Source organism: Haliotis rubra, unplaced genomic scaffold (assembly GCF_003918875.1).
Source record: "Haliotis rubra isolate DU_JTF1 unplaced genomic scaffold, ASM391887v1 Scf435, whole genome shotgun sequence".
Lineage (NCBI taxonomy): Eukaryota > Metazoa > Mollusca > Gastropoda > Lepetellida > Haliotidae > Haliotis > Haliotis rubra.
Window position 1 is genome coordinate 535653 of NW_025767119.1, and position 19149 is coordinate 554801.

Consider the following 19149-nt stretch of genomic DNA (forward strand, 5'->3'; position numbering starts at 1 on the left):
TCAAATAGAACATGTTTATTTTGAAACACAAAAATATAAATACTGAGTATTGATTAAGGTAGAATTTTAATCGTGAAGCGATGTATGGACGTATTAGTTCTTGATTGGAGACATTCACTCAGTGGTCGCGGGCTTCTCGTCAGGTACATCCAGCTGCTCTTCCCAATATCACACGGGTACCTGATTTCGTCTGGTGAAGATATACAAATGCACGAGTCTTTGGAATGTGGAAAACGTTTTGCTCGAAAGCACAAATACCGGAAGAGAATCTCACATGTCTATGAAACGCTGTTACTTCTCCGTATTCTGAAATAGAATGAAATCAAGTTACTTTTGAATGTACATATATAACGTTATAGTCAGTAATAGGGAGCGCTATTGGCCATTGTTGTTTTAAATGAGTTATCCTGTGAGTGAGTGTTATTTTACGCCGCTGATAGGGTCAGTCCATTGCTATCTGTAGACGTATGAATTGGCATTCAATATGGCCATGGGGATGGAACAGGGACTATCAATATGGTCAGGACTTCATCCACCTCCGCAACCTTTAGTGACTCAGTTCGTTTCCGTCATACAGACCATGAATAAAATGTATTCAAGAAAGCCAGTCTAGAATATGTAGTAAGTCGACATTACGACAGTTTCAGCTTCAGAATATGAAGAAAGTCTCTTGGCTCCTTTTCATTATGTTTCACGTATATAGTTTATTAACCGTATTCTCTGTAAAATATGTTTTATTCAGAGTCAGTGAGTGAGATTAGTTTTACGCCGCTTTAGCAATATTCCAGCAATATCACGGCGGAAATGGGCTTCACGCATTGTATCCATGTGGGGAATCGAACACGGGTCTTCGAACGGCGTGACGAGTAAACGCATTAACCACTAGTCTACCCTAAAGTTGTTATTCATAAAGTGTGTTCTATATAATAGATGTTAGGCTGTTATATCACGTGGTACCATGGTATAAGGTCCGAAATGTCGATGGTCCGAAATGTGGTGGTGACAAAACTGGGAACACACACGGTCAGGGGAAATGTAGATTCGAAAACATGATTATAGCTTCCTGGCATTCCTAAGGGAGGCAACTAATGTAATGCTGCGCATAAGTCGGATGTGCAGTCCGTGCTCAAACTTGAAATTGTTGAAGAGACTGTCGGTCAGTAATGCTGCTCTCACCTCACTTGAAGAAGAAGTAAGACAGTCCCGCCCCTCCACCTCCTCCAATTATAATCATTCCAACAGCCAGGCCTCCCATCGCACCTGCATAGAACACATAGAACAGCATACGTAGAACACATAGATACAGTGTGACCAGCGCACGTAGAACACATATAGACAGTGTGACCAGCATATGTAGAATAATATATACAGTCCGACGTGTATCTTGTGGGTTCATCACGTCATCCATGTGTTTGGTGTGGGTACATCACGTCATGCATGTTGTAGTGTTAGTACATCACGTCATGCAAGTGTTTAGTGTGAGTACATCACGTCACGCAAGTGTTTAGTGAGGGTACATCACGCCATGCATATGTTCGGTGTGGGTACATCACACCATGCATGTGTTTTAGTCTGAGTACATCACGTCATGCAAGTGTTTAGTGAGGGTACATCACGTCATGCATGTGTTTAGTGTGGGCACATAACGCCATGCATGTGTTTAGTGACGGCACATCAAACCATGCATGCGTTTAGTGAGGGTACATCACGTCATGCACGTGCTTAGCGAGGGTGCATCACGCCATGCATGTGCTTAGTGTGGGTATATCACGTCATGCATGTGTTTGGTGAGGGTATATCACGTCATGCATGTGTTTAGTGTGAGTACATCCCGTCATGCAAGCATGAAATGAGTGTGAGTACAACCCGTCATGTTAAGTGTTGGTACATCACATGTGTGATTAGTGTGGGTACATCACGTCATGCAAGCATGTGTTTAGTGTGGGTACATCACGTCATATGTGTGCATGTGTTTAGTGTGAGGGTACATCACATCACGTCATGCATGTGTTTAGTGTGGATACATCACGTCATGCATGTGTTTAGTGTGGATACATCACGTCATGCCTGTGTTTAGTGTGGGTACATCACGTCATCCAAGCAAGTGTATAGTGAGGGTACATCACACCATGCATGTGTTTAGTGTGAGTACATCACGTCATGCATGTGTTTAGTGTGAGTACATCACATCATGCATGTGTACATTAGCATGTGTTTAGTGTGGGTACATCACGTCATGCATGTGTTTAGTGTGGATACATCACGTCATGCATGTGTTTAGTGTGGGTACATCACGTCATGCAAGCAAGTGTTTAGTGTGGGTACATCACGTCATGCATGTGTTTAGTGTGAGTACATCACGTCATGCATGTGTTTAGTGTGGATACATCACGTCATGCATGTGTTTAGTGTGGGTACATCACGTCATGCATGTGTTTAGTGTGGGTACATCACGTCATGCATGTGTTTAGTGTGAGTACATCCCGTCATGCAAGCAAGTGTTTGCATGGGTACATCACGTTTAGTGTGGTACATCACGTCATGCATGCAAGTGTTTAGTGTTTAGGTACATCACGTCATGTCATGTGTTTAGTGTGTTTCAGTGTGTTTGGTGTGGTACATCCCGTCATGAAAGCAAGTGTCATCGTCATGCATGTGTTTAGTGTTTAGAGTACATCACGTCATGCATGTGTTTAGTGTGGAGTACATCACGTCATGCATGTGTTTAGTGTGTGGTACATCCCGCCATGCAGTGTTTAGTGTGGATACATCACGTCATGCAAGTGTATAGTGAGGGTACATCACGTCATACATGTGTTTAGTGTGAGTACATCACTTCATGCATGTGTTCAGTGTGAGTACATCCCGTCATGCAAGCAAGTGTTTAGTGTGGGTACATCACGTCATGCTTGTGTTAAGTGTGGGTACATCACGTCATGCATGTGTTTAGTGTGAGTGCATCCCGTCATGCATATGTTTGGTGTGGGAACATCACGTCATGCATGTGTTTGGTGTGGGTACATCATGTCTTGCATGTGTTTAGTGTGCGTACATCACGTCATGCATGTGTTTAGTGTGAGTGCATCCCGTCATGCATGTGTTTTGTGTGGGAACATCACGTCATGCATGTGTTTGGTGTGGTTACATCACGTCATGCATTAGTTTTAGTGGTTGGTACATCACGCCCTGCATGTTTCATTGTGGGTACACCACGCCTTTATATGTTTAGCGAGGGTACATTACGTCATCCGTGTTTCAGTATGGGTACATCACGCCATGCATGTGTTTAGTGAGGGTACACCACGTAATGCATGTGTTTAGTGTGGGTACATCACGTCAAGCATGTGTTTAGTTAGGGTACATCATGTCATGCATGTTTTAGTGTGGGCATATCACACCATGCATGTGTTTGGTGTGGGTACATCACGTCATGCATGCGTTTAGTGAGAGTACATCACGTCATGCATCTGTTTAGTGTGGGTAGATCACGTCATGCATGTTTCAGTATGGGTACATCACGTCATGCATGTTTCAGTATGTGCACATCATGTCATGCGTGTGTTTAGTGAGGGTACATCACGTCATGCATCTGTTTAGTGTGGGGAACATCACGTCAGGCAAGCATACACTATGAGTTCTTCACGAAATGCATGTCTATGGTGAATGCACTTCAGTAGTTTAGTTTTACACCGTACGCCGCAATATTCCATCAATATGACCAGTGATCATCAGCACGAGCATCGACCTACGCAATCGGGATACTATGATATGTGTCAGCCAAGTCAACGATCCCGTTAGTCGCTTCTTACAACAAGCATAGGTTGGTGAAGACAAATTCTAACCCGGATCTTCACCGGCTGTTCCTCACTGCCTGACTGAGTATGGTTTTACGCCGCTTTTAGCAATATTCCAGCAATACGATGGCGGGGGACACCAGAAATGGGCTTCATACATTGTACCCATGTGGGGAATAAAACGAGGGTCTTCGACGTAACGAGCGAACGCTTTACCACTAGGCTACCCCATTGCCCTGGTTGCTCCTGTAGATGCAAGAGGTGAGGTCTGTTCGTACCTGGTGTATAGCCCTGAACGGGAGGGGCCAACTCATCCTCGTAGGTGTACTCTCGGATGGAATTGGGCATGGCCACAACACTGGATACCTGCAATTAACAGGATAATACCCACTTCATCGACATTACATCACGATGTCAAATCGTGTGAGCTTGGTGAGAAACTATAGAGACACAGGTTGTGTATCTACCACAAAGATGAGGCTGCCAAACGAAGGATCATTAATATAATGACTATGTTAAAATAATAATAACAACTACATTTTACAAGCAACTCAAAACAACTGGTAACGATGAAACATGATAAACGGCTTCCCATGCACTTAAATGAAAGGTTCTGGAAAGAGTTGTGGTCTGCAGCCGGCGACTGTAATCTTGATTCACCATGGGTCCGTGATTATGATAATGCAATGCATGAGAAAATAACGGGGTCGTTTGTCTGTTACATCTCACCAGAAATCCTGGTTAAGAGTCATCAAAAAGTCCAAATCTAATACAGCTCTAGGTCCAGATGGCATTCGAAAGGGGTATTGGAAACTGTCCCTGTGTGTACAAACACAATTACTTCACGGTTTCAGTTCTCTCGTGGACACAGGTGATGTTCGTCCGTGGTTCTGCAAAGGTCGCACAATACTCCTTCCCCCCAAAAAGGAGACTTGACTGATCCCAAAACTTCCGCCCTATCACATGTTTGAATACACAATATAAAATATTCACAGGGTGTTTGACAAACCTTATGTCATCTTACTGATCTTCCAATGATATAATTTACATAGAGCAGAGACGGGCAAGAAAGGCATGTTCCGGGGTGCAAGGGTCCTATTCATGCACAAAAAATGATTTTGGAACTGGTTAAAACATATCACCGCAAACCTTCCATGTGCCGGATTGACCAAAAGGCATACGACTCAGTCCTTCATGAATGGATTCTGAAGTCTCATGATTGTATTGACCTCCCTGAGCGACTACTTGATTTACTCAAGTCTTTAATGAGTTGCTGGTCGACTCAACTTGAGATGTAGGGCCGGAATCTATTCCAATCAGAAGGGGAATATTCAAGTGGGACTCCTTTCGTCCTTTGCTGTTTTGTTTGTCTTTAAATCCTTTGAGTTTTCTGCTCAAGAAAAAGGAGGGTTCCCATCCCGGACCTCCTCAGCACAGATCCCCAACACCGCTGACTCATCTCCTTTACATGGATGAATCGAGCTCCTTGCCAAGGGAGATACCAATTTGAAAGAATAGGTTCTCCTTGTCGAGTCCTTTTCTAATGATATTGGAATGACATATGGACAAATGTAATACTCTTCATTTGAAACATGGCAAGGTAATTAATGATGGATCGGTCAAGTTACAAGGGGAGGAGTTATTGGGCATCTTGTGGAAGGTCGGGCCTACACCTATCTTGGAATACAAATGCCAGACAAGCTCCAGAATGCCCACATTCAACACAAACCTCGGGCCGAGTATAAAACTCGCTTAAAGAAAATCTGGAGCTCAGAGCTAAATGCTAGAAACAAGGTCAAAGCCAGCAATACATTTACTTTGCCAGTCCTTTCTTATTTCTTTGGAGTAGTTGATTGGACAAAACAAGAGTTTTGACCGCCTGACCAGAAGGATAATAGATATCATGTCTGATAACAAAGCCCACCACCCTCATTCCTCTCTTAATCGTTTGTATATGCCAATCAATTCTGGAGGTCGGGGTTTGATTAATGTGGAGGGTCTTCGTGATAGGATTTTATTGGGTACTTTTGCACATATGTATTTATCGGATGATCCTCTGGTGATGTACGTGAAAACTCAAAGAATTCCAAAGCTATTTTAAGCGTGCCAAGGTTTTTGGACAGAATCTGAGATTTCAGGTTGATTTTGTTGATGGCGATGTACTGCTGGACGATACAGTGACGGGAGTAAACCAGGTGAAGACCTTCACCAAGTCTGCCCTGAGTCGGTCATTTGTGGAGAAGTTTTCTGAGAAACCATTGCATCGTGTGTACATGCAGTGTGTGAACAGAATAGCAATCCAACTGACTCCTTCGCCTGGATGAAGTCGGCTGGTCTTAAATGTGAAACTGAGGGCTTTCTTTTAGCTGCTCAGGACCAGGACTTCGAGGTCCATCCATGGTACGACCCTGAACATATCCAGGGCGTCATGGAAAGTGATGCTTTCAAAGTTCTTTGGAATAGGCCCATATACAGCCTCCGAAGAATTCCAGCCAACAAACCTGATCTTGTCCTTTTTGATAAAGGCAATGAAATTATTTATATCATTGAATTTTCTGTCCCTTTTGACAGCAATGTGATTGGCGCAGATCAGGAAAGTGCCCAGGTTCTCCACTGGGAGCAGAGCCCTTCTCACACTCTGGGTAATGCAGAAGGCTGCAGAGTTGGGGAGTCTACATATTCCCCGGAAAGTTCTCGGTGGGTTCGACTTAGCAGCGTATCCTGGGGGAAGTCCTATTCGCTGTCCGGGGTGCGTGTAGAGGGGTCAAGGGCCCTGAGCTGATGAGGAGATACCAGCCTGACTGTGCCAGGATCACCCGAACCCTATCTGCTGCATTTTTCATCTTTATCTGTAAAACATGATACTACTAATCATGACCATTTATAAAGCGCATGTATCCACGCACTTGTGCATGCACAAGGTGCTAACACATTGTGAGGCATTAGAAGGTTAACACTCTTATGACTTATCCCACCGGGTACCCATTCACTGCTGGGTGAAAGGCTGACTGACTGACTGAGGTTTGGTTTTACACCGCTTTTAGCAATATTCCAGCAACATCACGGCGGGGGACACCAGAAATGGGCTTCACACATTGTGCCCATGTGGGGATTCGAACCCGGGTCTTCGGCGTGGCGAGCCAACTCTTTAACCATTGGGCTCTTTATGAACAAACTGACATCCATAGGGTGAGACCACATGTGTGATGTTTGCTTTGTTGTGAGGCAGGACAGAAGTCCTAGAAACGCTCAGGAGTCAAGATGCCAAACACATTCACACATCAAAGGACTCTCTGTGACTGCATAACCTCAGCAGATTTGTAACCTTGGCTCTATACATATCATTATTGCGGGGCAGTTTAGATTCACGAAATCTCCTTGATGGCATCAACATATTGTCGATCAACTCACGTCCGCCAGCGTGTCGTAGTCCAGGGGAATGACGAACTTGTTGGAGTTAACGGCGTCCACGAGGAGGTTGCCAGCAAGTTTCAGAGGAGTCTCCGTAACGTTGGTTTTGACGTCCCCGATCATTGGCGCGACGTCCAACAGCTCAAACCGAATGTGTACATCATCTTGAAAAACCAGCTGGAATAACAACATTATTTTAGCTCATTACCTATACACTGTTTGTAAAATCTTTGAACTCTTTAGTATGAAGAACACAAGGTGATTGAGTGAGTGAGTTTAGTTTGACCGCTAGGCTACCCCACCGCCTGCATAAAGTGAATGAGGGCGTAAGAATACACTCCGAAACGTTGGGTTCCTCCTCATAAAGAAGCTGTCATCTACAAATGGTCTGCTTTCATACACTGCATTTCAGATGAATGAGGGAGAAGGGTTTGTGGACAATATTCATCGGAACCCAGGGAACCAAACTTGTGATAAAAGTCCGGTGCTTAAGTCAAGTGCTTAACCACTTTGTATCATCCTTGGTATCATAATGATATTTGTTGTGGAATCTAGGGCTGTGTATAGGCATATACATTGTATTGCAGTATATTGCGATTCAGGTACCCCTACTGCGATATATCGGGAACTTAAGTGAGTGAGTGAGTGAGTTTAGTTTTACGCCGCACTCAGCAATATCCCAGCTATATGGCGGCGGTCTGTAAATAATCGAGTCTGGACCAGACAATCCAGTGATCAAAAGCATGAGCATCGATCTACGCAATTGGGAACCGATGGCATGTGTCAACCAAGTCAGCGAAACTGACCACCCGATCCCGTTAGTCGCCTCTTACGACAAGCATAGTCGCCTTGTATGGCAAGCACATGGGTTGCTGTAGACCTATTCTACCCCGGATCTTCACAGGTCCGGAAACTTAAGTGTCTGAAAGAGAGTGACACTAATTGTGCTTGTCGATCCTATTTTCTACATTATAAGTTCCTGAGCATGTATGTTATGGTTCTGATAACAGCATTCTCAAAAATAGGTTTCATAGTCAAGGATTCTATTTTCTTTTTATACAATATACAGTATTACAGTATGCCGTTTTGTCATTGAATAACGAAGGAAAACTTTTGTTGTGAATGAAAGTTAGTCGCCTCACGGGTTGGTTGCTGAAGATCAATTCTAACCCGGATCTTCACGGGTCTCGCCTTTTACAACAAGCATGGGTGGCTAAAGATCAATTCAAACCAGGATCTTCACGGGTCTCGCCTTTTACGACAAGCATGGGTGGCTTAAGATCAATTCAAACCAGGATCTTCACGGATAGTTACTGATACTGACCTTGAGATGGGCGATTCTCAGAGGTGAGATGGCGAGATAAGACATGAGTGATAGCAGGATGGAGTAGCGAAACAGTTCTCGGTTGTCATCAATACGGGTAGCAAAGGATCCTGGAACAAAAGTCAGTTGTTGAGTGAGTGAGTTAGTGGATAAAAGAGATGGGTGTTTGTCCCGGAGTGTCAGCTGTGGACGAGAGGCCGATGACATCGCGGACTGTGAGTGAGTACTGTTTTAAGCCGCGTTTACGAATATTCCAGCAATATCGAAGGGGTGGACACCAGACGGGGCTTCACACAGTGTACCCATTTGGAAAATCGAACCCAGGTCTTCGGCGTTACGAGCGAACGCTTTAAGCACGAGGCTACCCCACCTCCCCGTTCCAATAACACGAAACATCAAATAAGAATTATTTAGACAAATTGTCATGGTTATTGGTAAGCAGACTTTTCGAAAAGTGTACACTTTACGACCATCTTCCTTCAACTTGAATATTTTGGCCAAACATATGTTAACCGGTAAATATAATGTTAACGCAGTCCCTATGATGGACTGGTGAATATCACTGGCCAGTCGGATTTAAAGTTCACATTACAACGCCTAAAACGTCACCACTTCTGAAAACATGGTACAGGCGTAGTGTTATCCTGATACAAAAACGACGGTGGCTAAGTAAAGCGTTCGCTCGTCACGCCGAAAGTCCGGGTTCGATTCCCCACATGGATACAATGAGTGAATCGCATTTCTGGTGTCCCACGTCGTGATATTGCTGGAGTATTGTTAAAAGCGGCGTAAAACCCAACTCACTCACTCATGATACAAAATAATGATGTTTTGAGAGATCATATGATTCTGTGGAACACCCAATGGTTGGATTAGTTTTTGGGTTTTCAATGCCTCCTTAGCCTTGTGACGACCTTCTCTATACAGACGATTCTGGATGAGACAATGGAATCGTAGACCACGTAAGCATCGATCGCGTTGGTTGAACAATTCGACAAGCATCGATTACTTCATTTTTTACTATAATTATAGGATATTTTAATATAGCGCACATATCCACGCAACTAGTGCATGCTCAAGGCGCTGGGTTTTTCCCTTTGATCATTGGATGTCAATCTCAATGGCACATCGTATTATCAATCTCAACTCCCCGGGGATCATACAACACTTGCAGCCACTGGGCGCACCGAGTTATTGTGGCTTTCCCCCATCCTTACGACGTACCAAATTCACAACTGGGTGGACTGGGACACAGTCACAGTACTTTATCCACGTTCACTGCACATTGCTGCACCCGCAACTAGGTGTTTGCACGTATTTATGTGGCCACCATTTGGTTATTTACCAACAGATTCGTGGGTTCTTTTAAGTGCAGAGGGTTGTGTACTGTACACTAGATTGTCACAAGACAGAAAGAATCTGGACACATGTGGGCTCGATCCCGGCACCTCAAGATCGATGGATCACTAGTCAGGCGCCTTAGTTTGCCAACCATGTCCCCATGAAATCGTGTTTTAACTCGACGATGCGAATGTCAGTGCCAATGACGTCATCGGTGACGTCACTGCGCGTACGTACACACAAGAAGCAGTTCACCTGGAACAGTAAAGTCGAACCTCCTCCTATCCAAGTTAGCGTAGCAGGCACTGATGTCCCAGTTGAGGAGGTTGGCCTTGGATTGGACGTAGTTGTAGATGTTGTAGTCGTAGCCGATGTCGTACTGCAGTGACACAGAAATTGGTTACATTGGAGATTCTCACTTATGTACTTACTACAGACTAGTGCTATGTTGGATTCGAAACAACATGTACTCAACCGTGCAATATATATACATACGTTATATCTCAGTATTTAGATTGTCTGGATTTAAGAATACGTAGGTTGTGTGAACTGATAAACGATGGACTGATGACTGGATGGACTGTGCTTATATACATTGCACTTTAACGAACTGTACGTATAAATATTGCATTTAGGTAGACGGACTGTACGTATGATTAATGCACTTCAGTAGATCGACAATATCCGCCTTTAAATACCCGTAATGTTAATCCACCTATATACGTGTAGAAATATACGTGCGTACTAATATAAGTATGTAAGTATACGTACATATAATCCACCTATATAAGTCTATAAATATACATACAGTTTATCTACCTACCTACGTGAAGAATTATACATAGTTAGTTTCACCAAATCACGCCTATAAACATACCTACAGGCAATCTACCTATATACGTAACGTACATACATGTCCATTTTTACACTAAGAGAACGTACGTAATGTGTTAATCCACACATATACGCATTTAAGTATACGTACAGTTCACATAACGTACAGTTAACAGGTTTATATACATGTTATCCACCTGTAAGCATATTTAAACACGTATATGGTTGGATTGACTCTACCCGCATTTACACAGGTATACAGGTAGATTCATTGCATATTGATACACATAGTACGTAGATTGACTGGACTTACATTAGGTATCGAGAGTCGAAGCTGGACCGGTACAGCCCCATTGTACATGTCGGTCCTCGACTGTACGGTCTGGTAGTCGCTCTGTAACATAGACACAGTACTAGACGTTCCGTCGTGTCCCGATTGCGTAGATCGATGCTCATGATGTGATCACTGAAATGGCTGGTCCAGACTCGATTGTTTACAGACCGCCGCCATATAACTGGAATATTGTTGAGTGCGGCGTAAACTAAACTCACTCACTCACTAGACGTGCCGTCTTCTCGGGTGAACATATACATGAAGAAATATATCGATCACTCCTGTCATCCGTATCTTATATTCTGAGAAGCACGCACATGCACAGTTCTTGTGCCAACAACAAGCCGTGAAGATCCGGGTTAGAATTGATCTCCAGTGACCCATGCTTTTTGTAAGAGGCGACTAACGGGATCGGGTAGTCAGACTCGCTGACTGGTTGACACGTCACCACATCCCAATTGCGCAGATCGATGCTCATGCTGTTGATCACTGGTTTGTCTGGTCCAGACTCGATTATTTACAGAGCACCTTAAAGGCGGATATTGTCGATCTACTGAAGTGCATTAATCATACGTGTTAAAGTCTGGTCTACCTAAATGCAAGGATGAGCATGTACAGTTCGTTAAAGTGCAATGTATATAAGCACAGTCCATCCAGTCATCAGTCCATCGTTTATCAGTTCATTACAACCTACGTATTTCTTAAATCCAGACAATCTAAATACTGAGATATAACGTGTATATATATTGCACGGTTGAGTACATGTTACTTGAATCCAACATAGTACTAGTCTGTAGTAGTACACAAGTGAGAATCTCCAATGTAACCAATTTCTGTGCTACCGTACGACATCGGCTACGACTACAACACGGCAATTACGTCCAATCCAAGGCCAACCTCCTCAACTGGGACATCAGTGCCTGCTACGCCAACTTGGATAGGAGGAGTGTTCGACTTTACCGTTCCAGGTGAACTAAGCTTCTTGTGTAAAGGTCAGAGCAGCAGTGACGTCACCGATGACGTCATTGGCACTGACATCTGCATCAAGGTCGAGTTAAAGAAGATTTCATGGGGACATGGTTAAGGCAACTAAGGCGCCTGACTAGTGATCCATCGATCTTGAGGTGCCGGGATCGAGCCCACATGTGTCCAGACTTTTCTGTCTTGTGACAATTCAGGTGTACAGTACACAACCCTGCACTTAAAAGAACTCACGAATTCGTTGGTAACAACCAAATGGTGGCTAAAGATAAATATGTGCAAACACCTAGTTGCGGGTGCAGCAAATGTGCAGAACGTGGATAAAGTACTGCTGTGACTGTGTCCCAGTCCACTCTAGTTGTGAATTTATACGTCGTAAGGATGGGGAGCCACACAACTCGGTGCGCCCAGTGGCTGCAAGTACAGCGATCCCGGGAGTTGAGGATTGATACGATGCCATTGAGCTGACATCCAATGATCAGGAAACTTAGCGCCTTGAGCAGCGCACTAGTTGCGTGGATATGTGCGCTATATTAAAATATCCTATAACATGGATACAATGAGTGAATCGCTTTTCTGGTGTCCCACGTCGTGATATTGCTGGAGTATTGTTAAAAGCGGCGTAAAACCCAACTCACTCCTCATGATACAAAATAATGATGTTTGAGAGATCATATGATTCTGTGGAACACCCAATGGTTGGATTATTTTTGGGTTTCAATGCCTCCTTAGCCTTGTGACGACCTTCTCTATACAGACGATTCTGGATGAGACAATGGAATCGTAGACCACGTAAGCATCGATCGCGTTGGTTGAACAATTCGACAAGCATCGATTACTTCATTTTTTACTATAATTATAGGATATTTTAATATAGCGCACATATCCACGCAACTAGTGCATGCTCAAGGCGCTGGGTTTTTCCCTTTGATCATTGGATGTCAATCTCAATGGCACATCGTATTATCAATCTCAACTCCCCGGGGATCATACAACACTTGCAGCCACTGGGCGCACTGAGTTATTGTGGCTTTCCCCCATCCTTACGACGTACCAAATTCACAACTGGGTGGACTGGGACACAGTCACAGTACTTTATCCACGTTCACTGCACATTGCTGCACCCGCAACTAGGTGTTTGCACGTATTTATGTGGCCACCATTTGGTTATTTACCAACAGATTCGTGGGTTCTTTTAAGTGCAGAGGGTTGTGTACTGTACACTAGATTGTCACAAGACAGAAAGAATCTGGACACATGTGGGCTCGATCCCGGCACCTCAAGATCGATGGATCACTAGTCAGGCGCCTTAGTTTGCCAACCATGTCCCCATGAAATCGTGTTTTAACTCGACGATGCGAATGTCAGTGCCAATGACGTCATCGGTGACGTCACTGCGCATACGTACACACAAGAAGCAGTTCACCTGGAACAGTAAAGTCGAACCTCCTCCTATCCAAGTTAGCGTAGCAGGCACTGATGTCCCAGTTGAGGAGGTTGGCCTTGGATTGGACGTAGTTGTAGATGTTGTAGTCGTAGCCGATGTCGTACTGCAGTGACACAGAAATTGGTTACATTGGAGATTCTCACTTATGTACTTACTACAGACTAGTGCTATGTTGGATTCGAAACAACATGTACTCAACCGTGCAATATATATACATACGTTATATCTCAGTATTTAGATTGTCTGGATTTAAGAATACGTAGGTTGTGTGAACTGATAAACGATGGACTGATGACTGGATGGACTGTGCTTATATACATTGCACTTTAACGAACTGTACGTATAAATATTGCATTTAGGTAGACGGACTGTACGTATGATTAATGCACTTCAGTAGATCGACAATATCCGCCTTTAAATACCCGTAATGTTAATCCACCTATATACGTGTAGAAATATACGTGCGTACTAATATAAGTATGTAAGTATACGTACATATAATCCACCTATATAAGTCTATAAATATACATACAGTTTATCTACCTACCTACGTGAAGAATTATACATAGTTAGTTTCACCAAATCACGCCTATAAACATACCTACAGGCAATCTACCTATATACGTAACGTACATACATGTCCATTTTTACACTAAGAGAACGTACGTAATGTGTTAATCCACACATATAGGCATTTAAGTATACGTACAGTTCACATAACGTACAGTTAACAGGTTTATATACATGTTATCCACCTGTAAGCATATTTAAACACGTATATGGTTGGATTGACTCTACCCGCATTTACACAGGTATACAGGTAGATTCATTGCATATTGATACACATAGTACGTAGATTGACTGGACTTACATTAGGTATCGAGAGTCGAAGCTGGACCGGTACAGCCCCATTGTACATGTCGGTCCTCGACTGTACGGTCTGGTAGTCGCTCTGTAACATAGACACAGTACTAGACGTTCCGTCGTGTCCCGATTGCGTAGATCGATGCTCATGATGTGATCACTGAAATGGCTGGTCCAGACTCGATTGTTTACAGACCGCCGCCATATAACTGGAATATTGTTGAGTGCGGCGTAAAACTAAACTCACTCACTCACTAGACGTGCCGTCTTCTCGGGTGAACATATACATGAAGAAATATATCGATCACTCCTGTCATCCGTATCTTATATTCTGAGAAGCACGCACATGCACAGTTCTTGTGCCAACAACAAGCCGTGAAGATCCGGGTTAGAATTGATCTCCAGTGACCCATGCTTTTCGTAAGAGGCGACTAACGGGATCGGGTAGTCAGACTCGCTGACTGGTTGACACGTCACCACATCCCAATTGCGCAGATCGATGCTCATGCTGTTGATCACTGGTTTGTCTGGTCCAGACTCGATTATTTACAGAGCACCGCCATATAGCTGGAATATTGCTGAGTGCAGTGTAAAACTAAACTCACTCACTCACTCACTCACATGTTGTCCTGGGCGAGTAAATACACCTACCGTGAGGAAGTGCCACTCGAATGTAGAGTTGAGAGGCATTTTGGGTGGGAAGTCAGATCGCCTTCCGACATATGTGTCTGTTCTGATGTTCCGGGTGAGTTTCTACAACGGAATGCACATTAATATCATGACACTGTGAGCTGTTACGTGGGACCTTAGTCACCAACCGCACTGTCTGTATTACCACAAAAACATACTTACACAAACGTGTATATACGTGAAATAATATTGACAGAGACTTTAACAACCATCCGGCGCGAAGATCATCTATAAATTCCGATGAAGATCTGTGTTAGAGTTGATCTTCAGTAACCCATGCTTGTCGTAAGAGGCGACTAACGTGATCGGGTAGTCAGGCTCGCTGACTTGGTTGACCCATGTCATCGCATCCCAATTGCTCAGATCGATGCTCATGTTGTTTATCACTGGATATTCTGGTCCATCGTATTCACAGATCGCCGCGATAAATCTGGAGTGCGGCGTAAAACTAAATTCACTCACTCTCTGAATTAATTGGTCAACTTATCCGTTCTTAGGATGTCAATTACATGATTGTATGGTCCAAATCATCATCACCGTCATCATCATCATCATCATCATCATCATCAACAACAACAACAACAGCAGCAACAACTTACTATGCCCTCATAGGTAACTCCAGCCGCGTCCATATAGAAGAATTGCTTTGCCGTCTTGATGCGCACGTTGAAGGCATCGGTGTCAAGGTCATCAAAGTTGTTCTGTTCGATAAGTTGCCACGTGCAGTTTCCTCGCTCATTATCGGTAATATACGCCATGCCTAACAGAACATAAATCACAATATACGCCATACCTGACAGAACATAAGTCACAATATACGCCATACCTGACAGAACATAAGCCACAATATACGCCATGCCTGACAGAACATAAGTCACAATATACGCCATACCTGACAGAACATAAGTCACAATATACGCCATGCCTGACAGAACATAAGTCACAATATACGCCATACCTAACAGAACATAAGTCACAATATACGCCATACCATACCTAACAGAACATAAGTCACAATATACGCCATGCCTGACATAACATAATATACGCCATGTCACAAAGTCATACGCCATGCCTGACAGAACATAAGTCACAATATACGCCATACCTAACAGAACATAAGTCACAATATACGCCATACCTGACAGAACATAAGTCACAATATACGCCATGCCTAACAGAACATAAGTCACAATATACGCCATACCTGACAGAACATAAGTCACAATATACGCCATACCTGACAGAACATAAACATAAGTACACAATAAGTCACAATATACGCCATACCTAACAGAACATAAGTCACAATATACGCCATACCTAACAGAACATAAGTCACAATATACGCCATACCTAACAGAACATAAGTCACAACATATACCTGACAGAACATAAGTCACAATATACGCCATGCCTGACAGAACATAAGTCACAATATACGCCATACCTAACAGAACATAAGTCACAATATACGCCATGCCTAACAGAACATAAGTCACAATATACGCCATACCTAACAGAACATAAGTCACAATATACGCCATGCCTAACAGAACATAAGCCACAATATACGCCATACCTAACAGAACATAAGTCACAATATACGCCATACCTGACAGAACATAAGTCACAATATACGCCATGCCTGACAGAACATAAGTCACAATATACGCCATACCTGACAGAACATAAGTCACAATATACGCCATGCCTGACAGAACATAAGTCACAATATACGCCATACCTAACAGAACATAAGTCACAATATACGCCATACCTGACAGAACATAACATATACGCCATGTCACAGAACATAAGTCACAATATACGCCATACCTACAGAACATAAGTCACAATATACGCCATAAGTCTAGAACATAAGTCACAATATACGCCATACCTGACAGAACATAAGTCACAATATACGCCATACCTGACAGAACATAAGTCACAATATACGCCATACCTGACAGAACATAAGTCACAATATACGCCATACCTAACAGAACATAAGTCACAATATACGCCATACCTGACAGAACATAAGTCACAATATACGCCATGCCTGACAGAACATAAGTCACAATATACGCCATACCTGACAGAACATAAGTCACAATATACGCCATACCTGACAGAACATAAGTCACAATATACGCCATGCCTGACAGAACATAAGTCACAATATACGCCATGCCTAACAGAACATAAGTCACAATATACGCCATACCTAACAGAACATAAGTCACAATATACGCCATACCTGAATAAGTCAGAACATAAGAACATAAGTCACAATATACGCCATGCCTAACAGAACATAAGTCACAATATACGCCATACCTGACAGAACATAAGTCACAATATACGCCATACCTGAACAGAACATAAGTCACAATATACGCCATACCTAACAGAACATAAGTCACAATATACGCCATGCCTAACAGAACATAAGTCACAATATACGCCATGCCTGACAGAACATAAGTCACAATATACGCCATGCCTAACAGAACATAAGTCACAATATACGCCATGCCTAACAGAACATAAGTCACAATATACGCCATACCTGACAGAACATAAGTCACAATATACGCCATGCCTGACAGAACATAAACATAAGTCACAATATACGCCATACCTGACAGAACATAAGTCACAATATACGCCATGCCTGACAGAACATAAGTCACAATATACGCCATACCTGACAGAACATAAGTCACAATATACGCCATGCCTAACAGAACATAAGTCACAATATACGCCATGCCTGACAGAACATAAGTCACAATATACGCCATGCCTGACAGAACATAAGTCACAATATACGCCATACCTGACAGAACATAAGTCACAATATACGCCATGCCTGACAGAACATAAGTCACAATATACGCCATGCCTGACAGAACATAAGTCACAATATACGCCATACCTACAGAACATAAGTCACAATATACGCCATACCTAACAGAACATAAGTCACAATATACGCCATGCCACAGAACATATACAATGTCTAGTAGAACATAAACCACAATATATGCAATGTCTAGTAGAACACTTGTATATCATGTCTAGTAGAACATAAACCACAATATATGCAATGTCTAGTAGAACACTTGTATATCATGTCTAGTAGAACATAAACCACAATATATGCAATGTCTAGTAGAACACTTGTATATCATGTCTAGTAGAACATAAACCACAATATATGCAATGTCTAGTAGAACACTTGTATATCATGTCTAGTAGAACATAAACCACAATATATGCAATGTCTAGTAGAACACTTGTATATCATGTCTAGTAGAACATAAACCACAATATATGCAATGTCTAACAGAACAAAAGTCACACTATATGCCTTGCCTAACAGAATATACGTCACAATAGATGCCTTGCCTAACAGAATATACTTCACAATATATGCCTTGCCTAACAGAATATGCGTCACAATATATGCATTGCTTAAAAGAATATACGTCACAATATATGCCTTGCCTAACAGAATATGCGTTACAATATATGTCTTGCCTAACAGAATATGCGTCACAATGTATGCCTGGCCAAACAGAATATACGTCACAATATATGCCTTGCCAAACAGAATATACGTCACAATGTATGCCTGGCCAAACAGAATATACGTCACAATATATGTCTTGACTTACAGAATATACGTCAAAATATATGCCTTGCCAAACAGAATACGCGTCACAATATATGTCTTGCCTAACAGAATATACGTCAAAATATATGCCTTGCCAAACAGAATATGCGTCACAATATATGCCTTGCCAAACAGAATACACGTCACAATATATGCCCTTGCTAATCAAACAGAATATATGCCTTGCCAAACAGAATATACGTCACAATATATGTCTTGACTTACAGAATATACGTCACAATAGATGCCTTGCCAAACAGAATATGCGTCACAATATATGTCTTGCCTAACAGAATATGCGTCACAAAATATGCCTTGCCTAACAGAATGTACGTCACAATATATGCCTTGCCTTACAGAATATACGTCACAAAATATGCCTTGCCTAACAGAATATACGTCACAATATATGCCTTGCCCAACAGATTATGCGTCGCAATA

At 42.7% G+C, this 19149-nt stretch overlaps 1 protein-coding gene across 1 annotated transcript in view; it reads right to left on the reverse strand.

The window, feature by feature from the left end:
* Window positions 1-19149, reverse strand: part of LOC124289195 — a 31960-nt gene continuing 12811 nt past the window's right edge. The window contains exons 8-16 of the mRNA XM_046725799.1: window positions 15620-15780; window positions 14982-15083; window positions 14338-14418; window positions 13446-13569; window positions 8530-8639; window positions 7206-7382; window positions 4073-4160; window positions 1177-1260; window positions 1-306 (exon numbers count right to left, since the gene is read on the reverse strand). Of these exons, the coding sequence (XP_046581755.1) occupies window positions 1178-1260; window positions 4073-4160; window positions 7206-7382; window positions 8530-8639; window positions 13446-13569; window positions 14338-14418; window positions 14982-15083; window positions 15620-15780 (926 nt within the window). The 3' untranslated portion in view covers window positions 1-306; window position 1177. The remainder of the gene's footprint in view (window positions 307-1176; window positions 1261-4072; window positions 4161-7205; window positions 7383-8529; window positions 8640-13445; window positions 13570-14337; window positions 14419-14981; window positions 15084-15619; window positions 15781-19149) is intronic.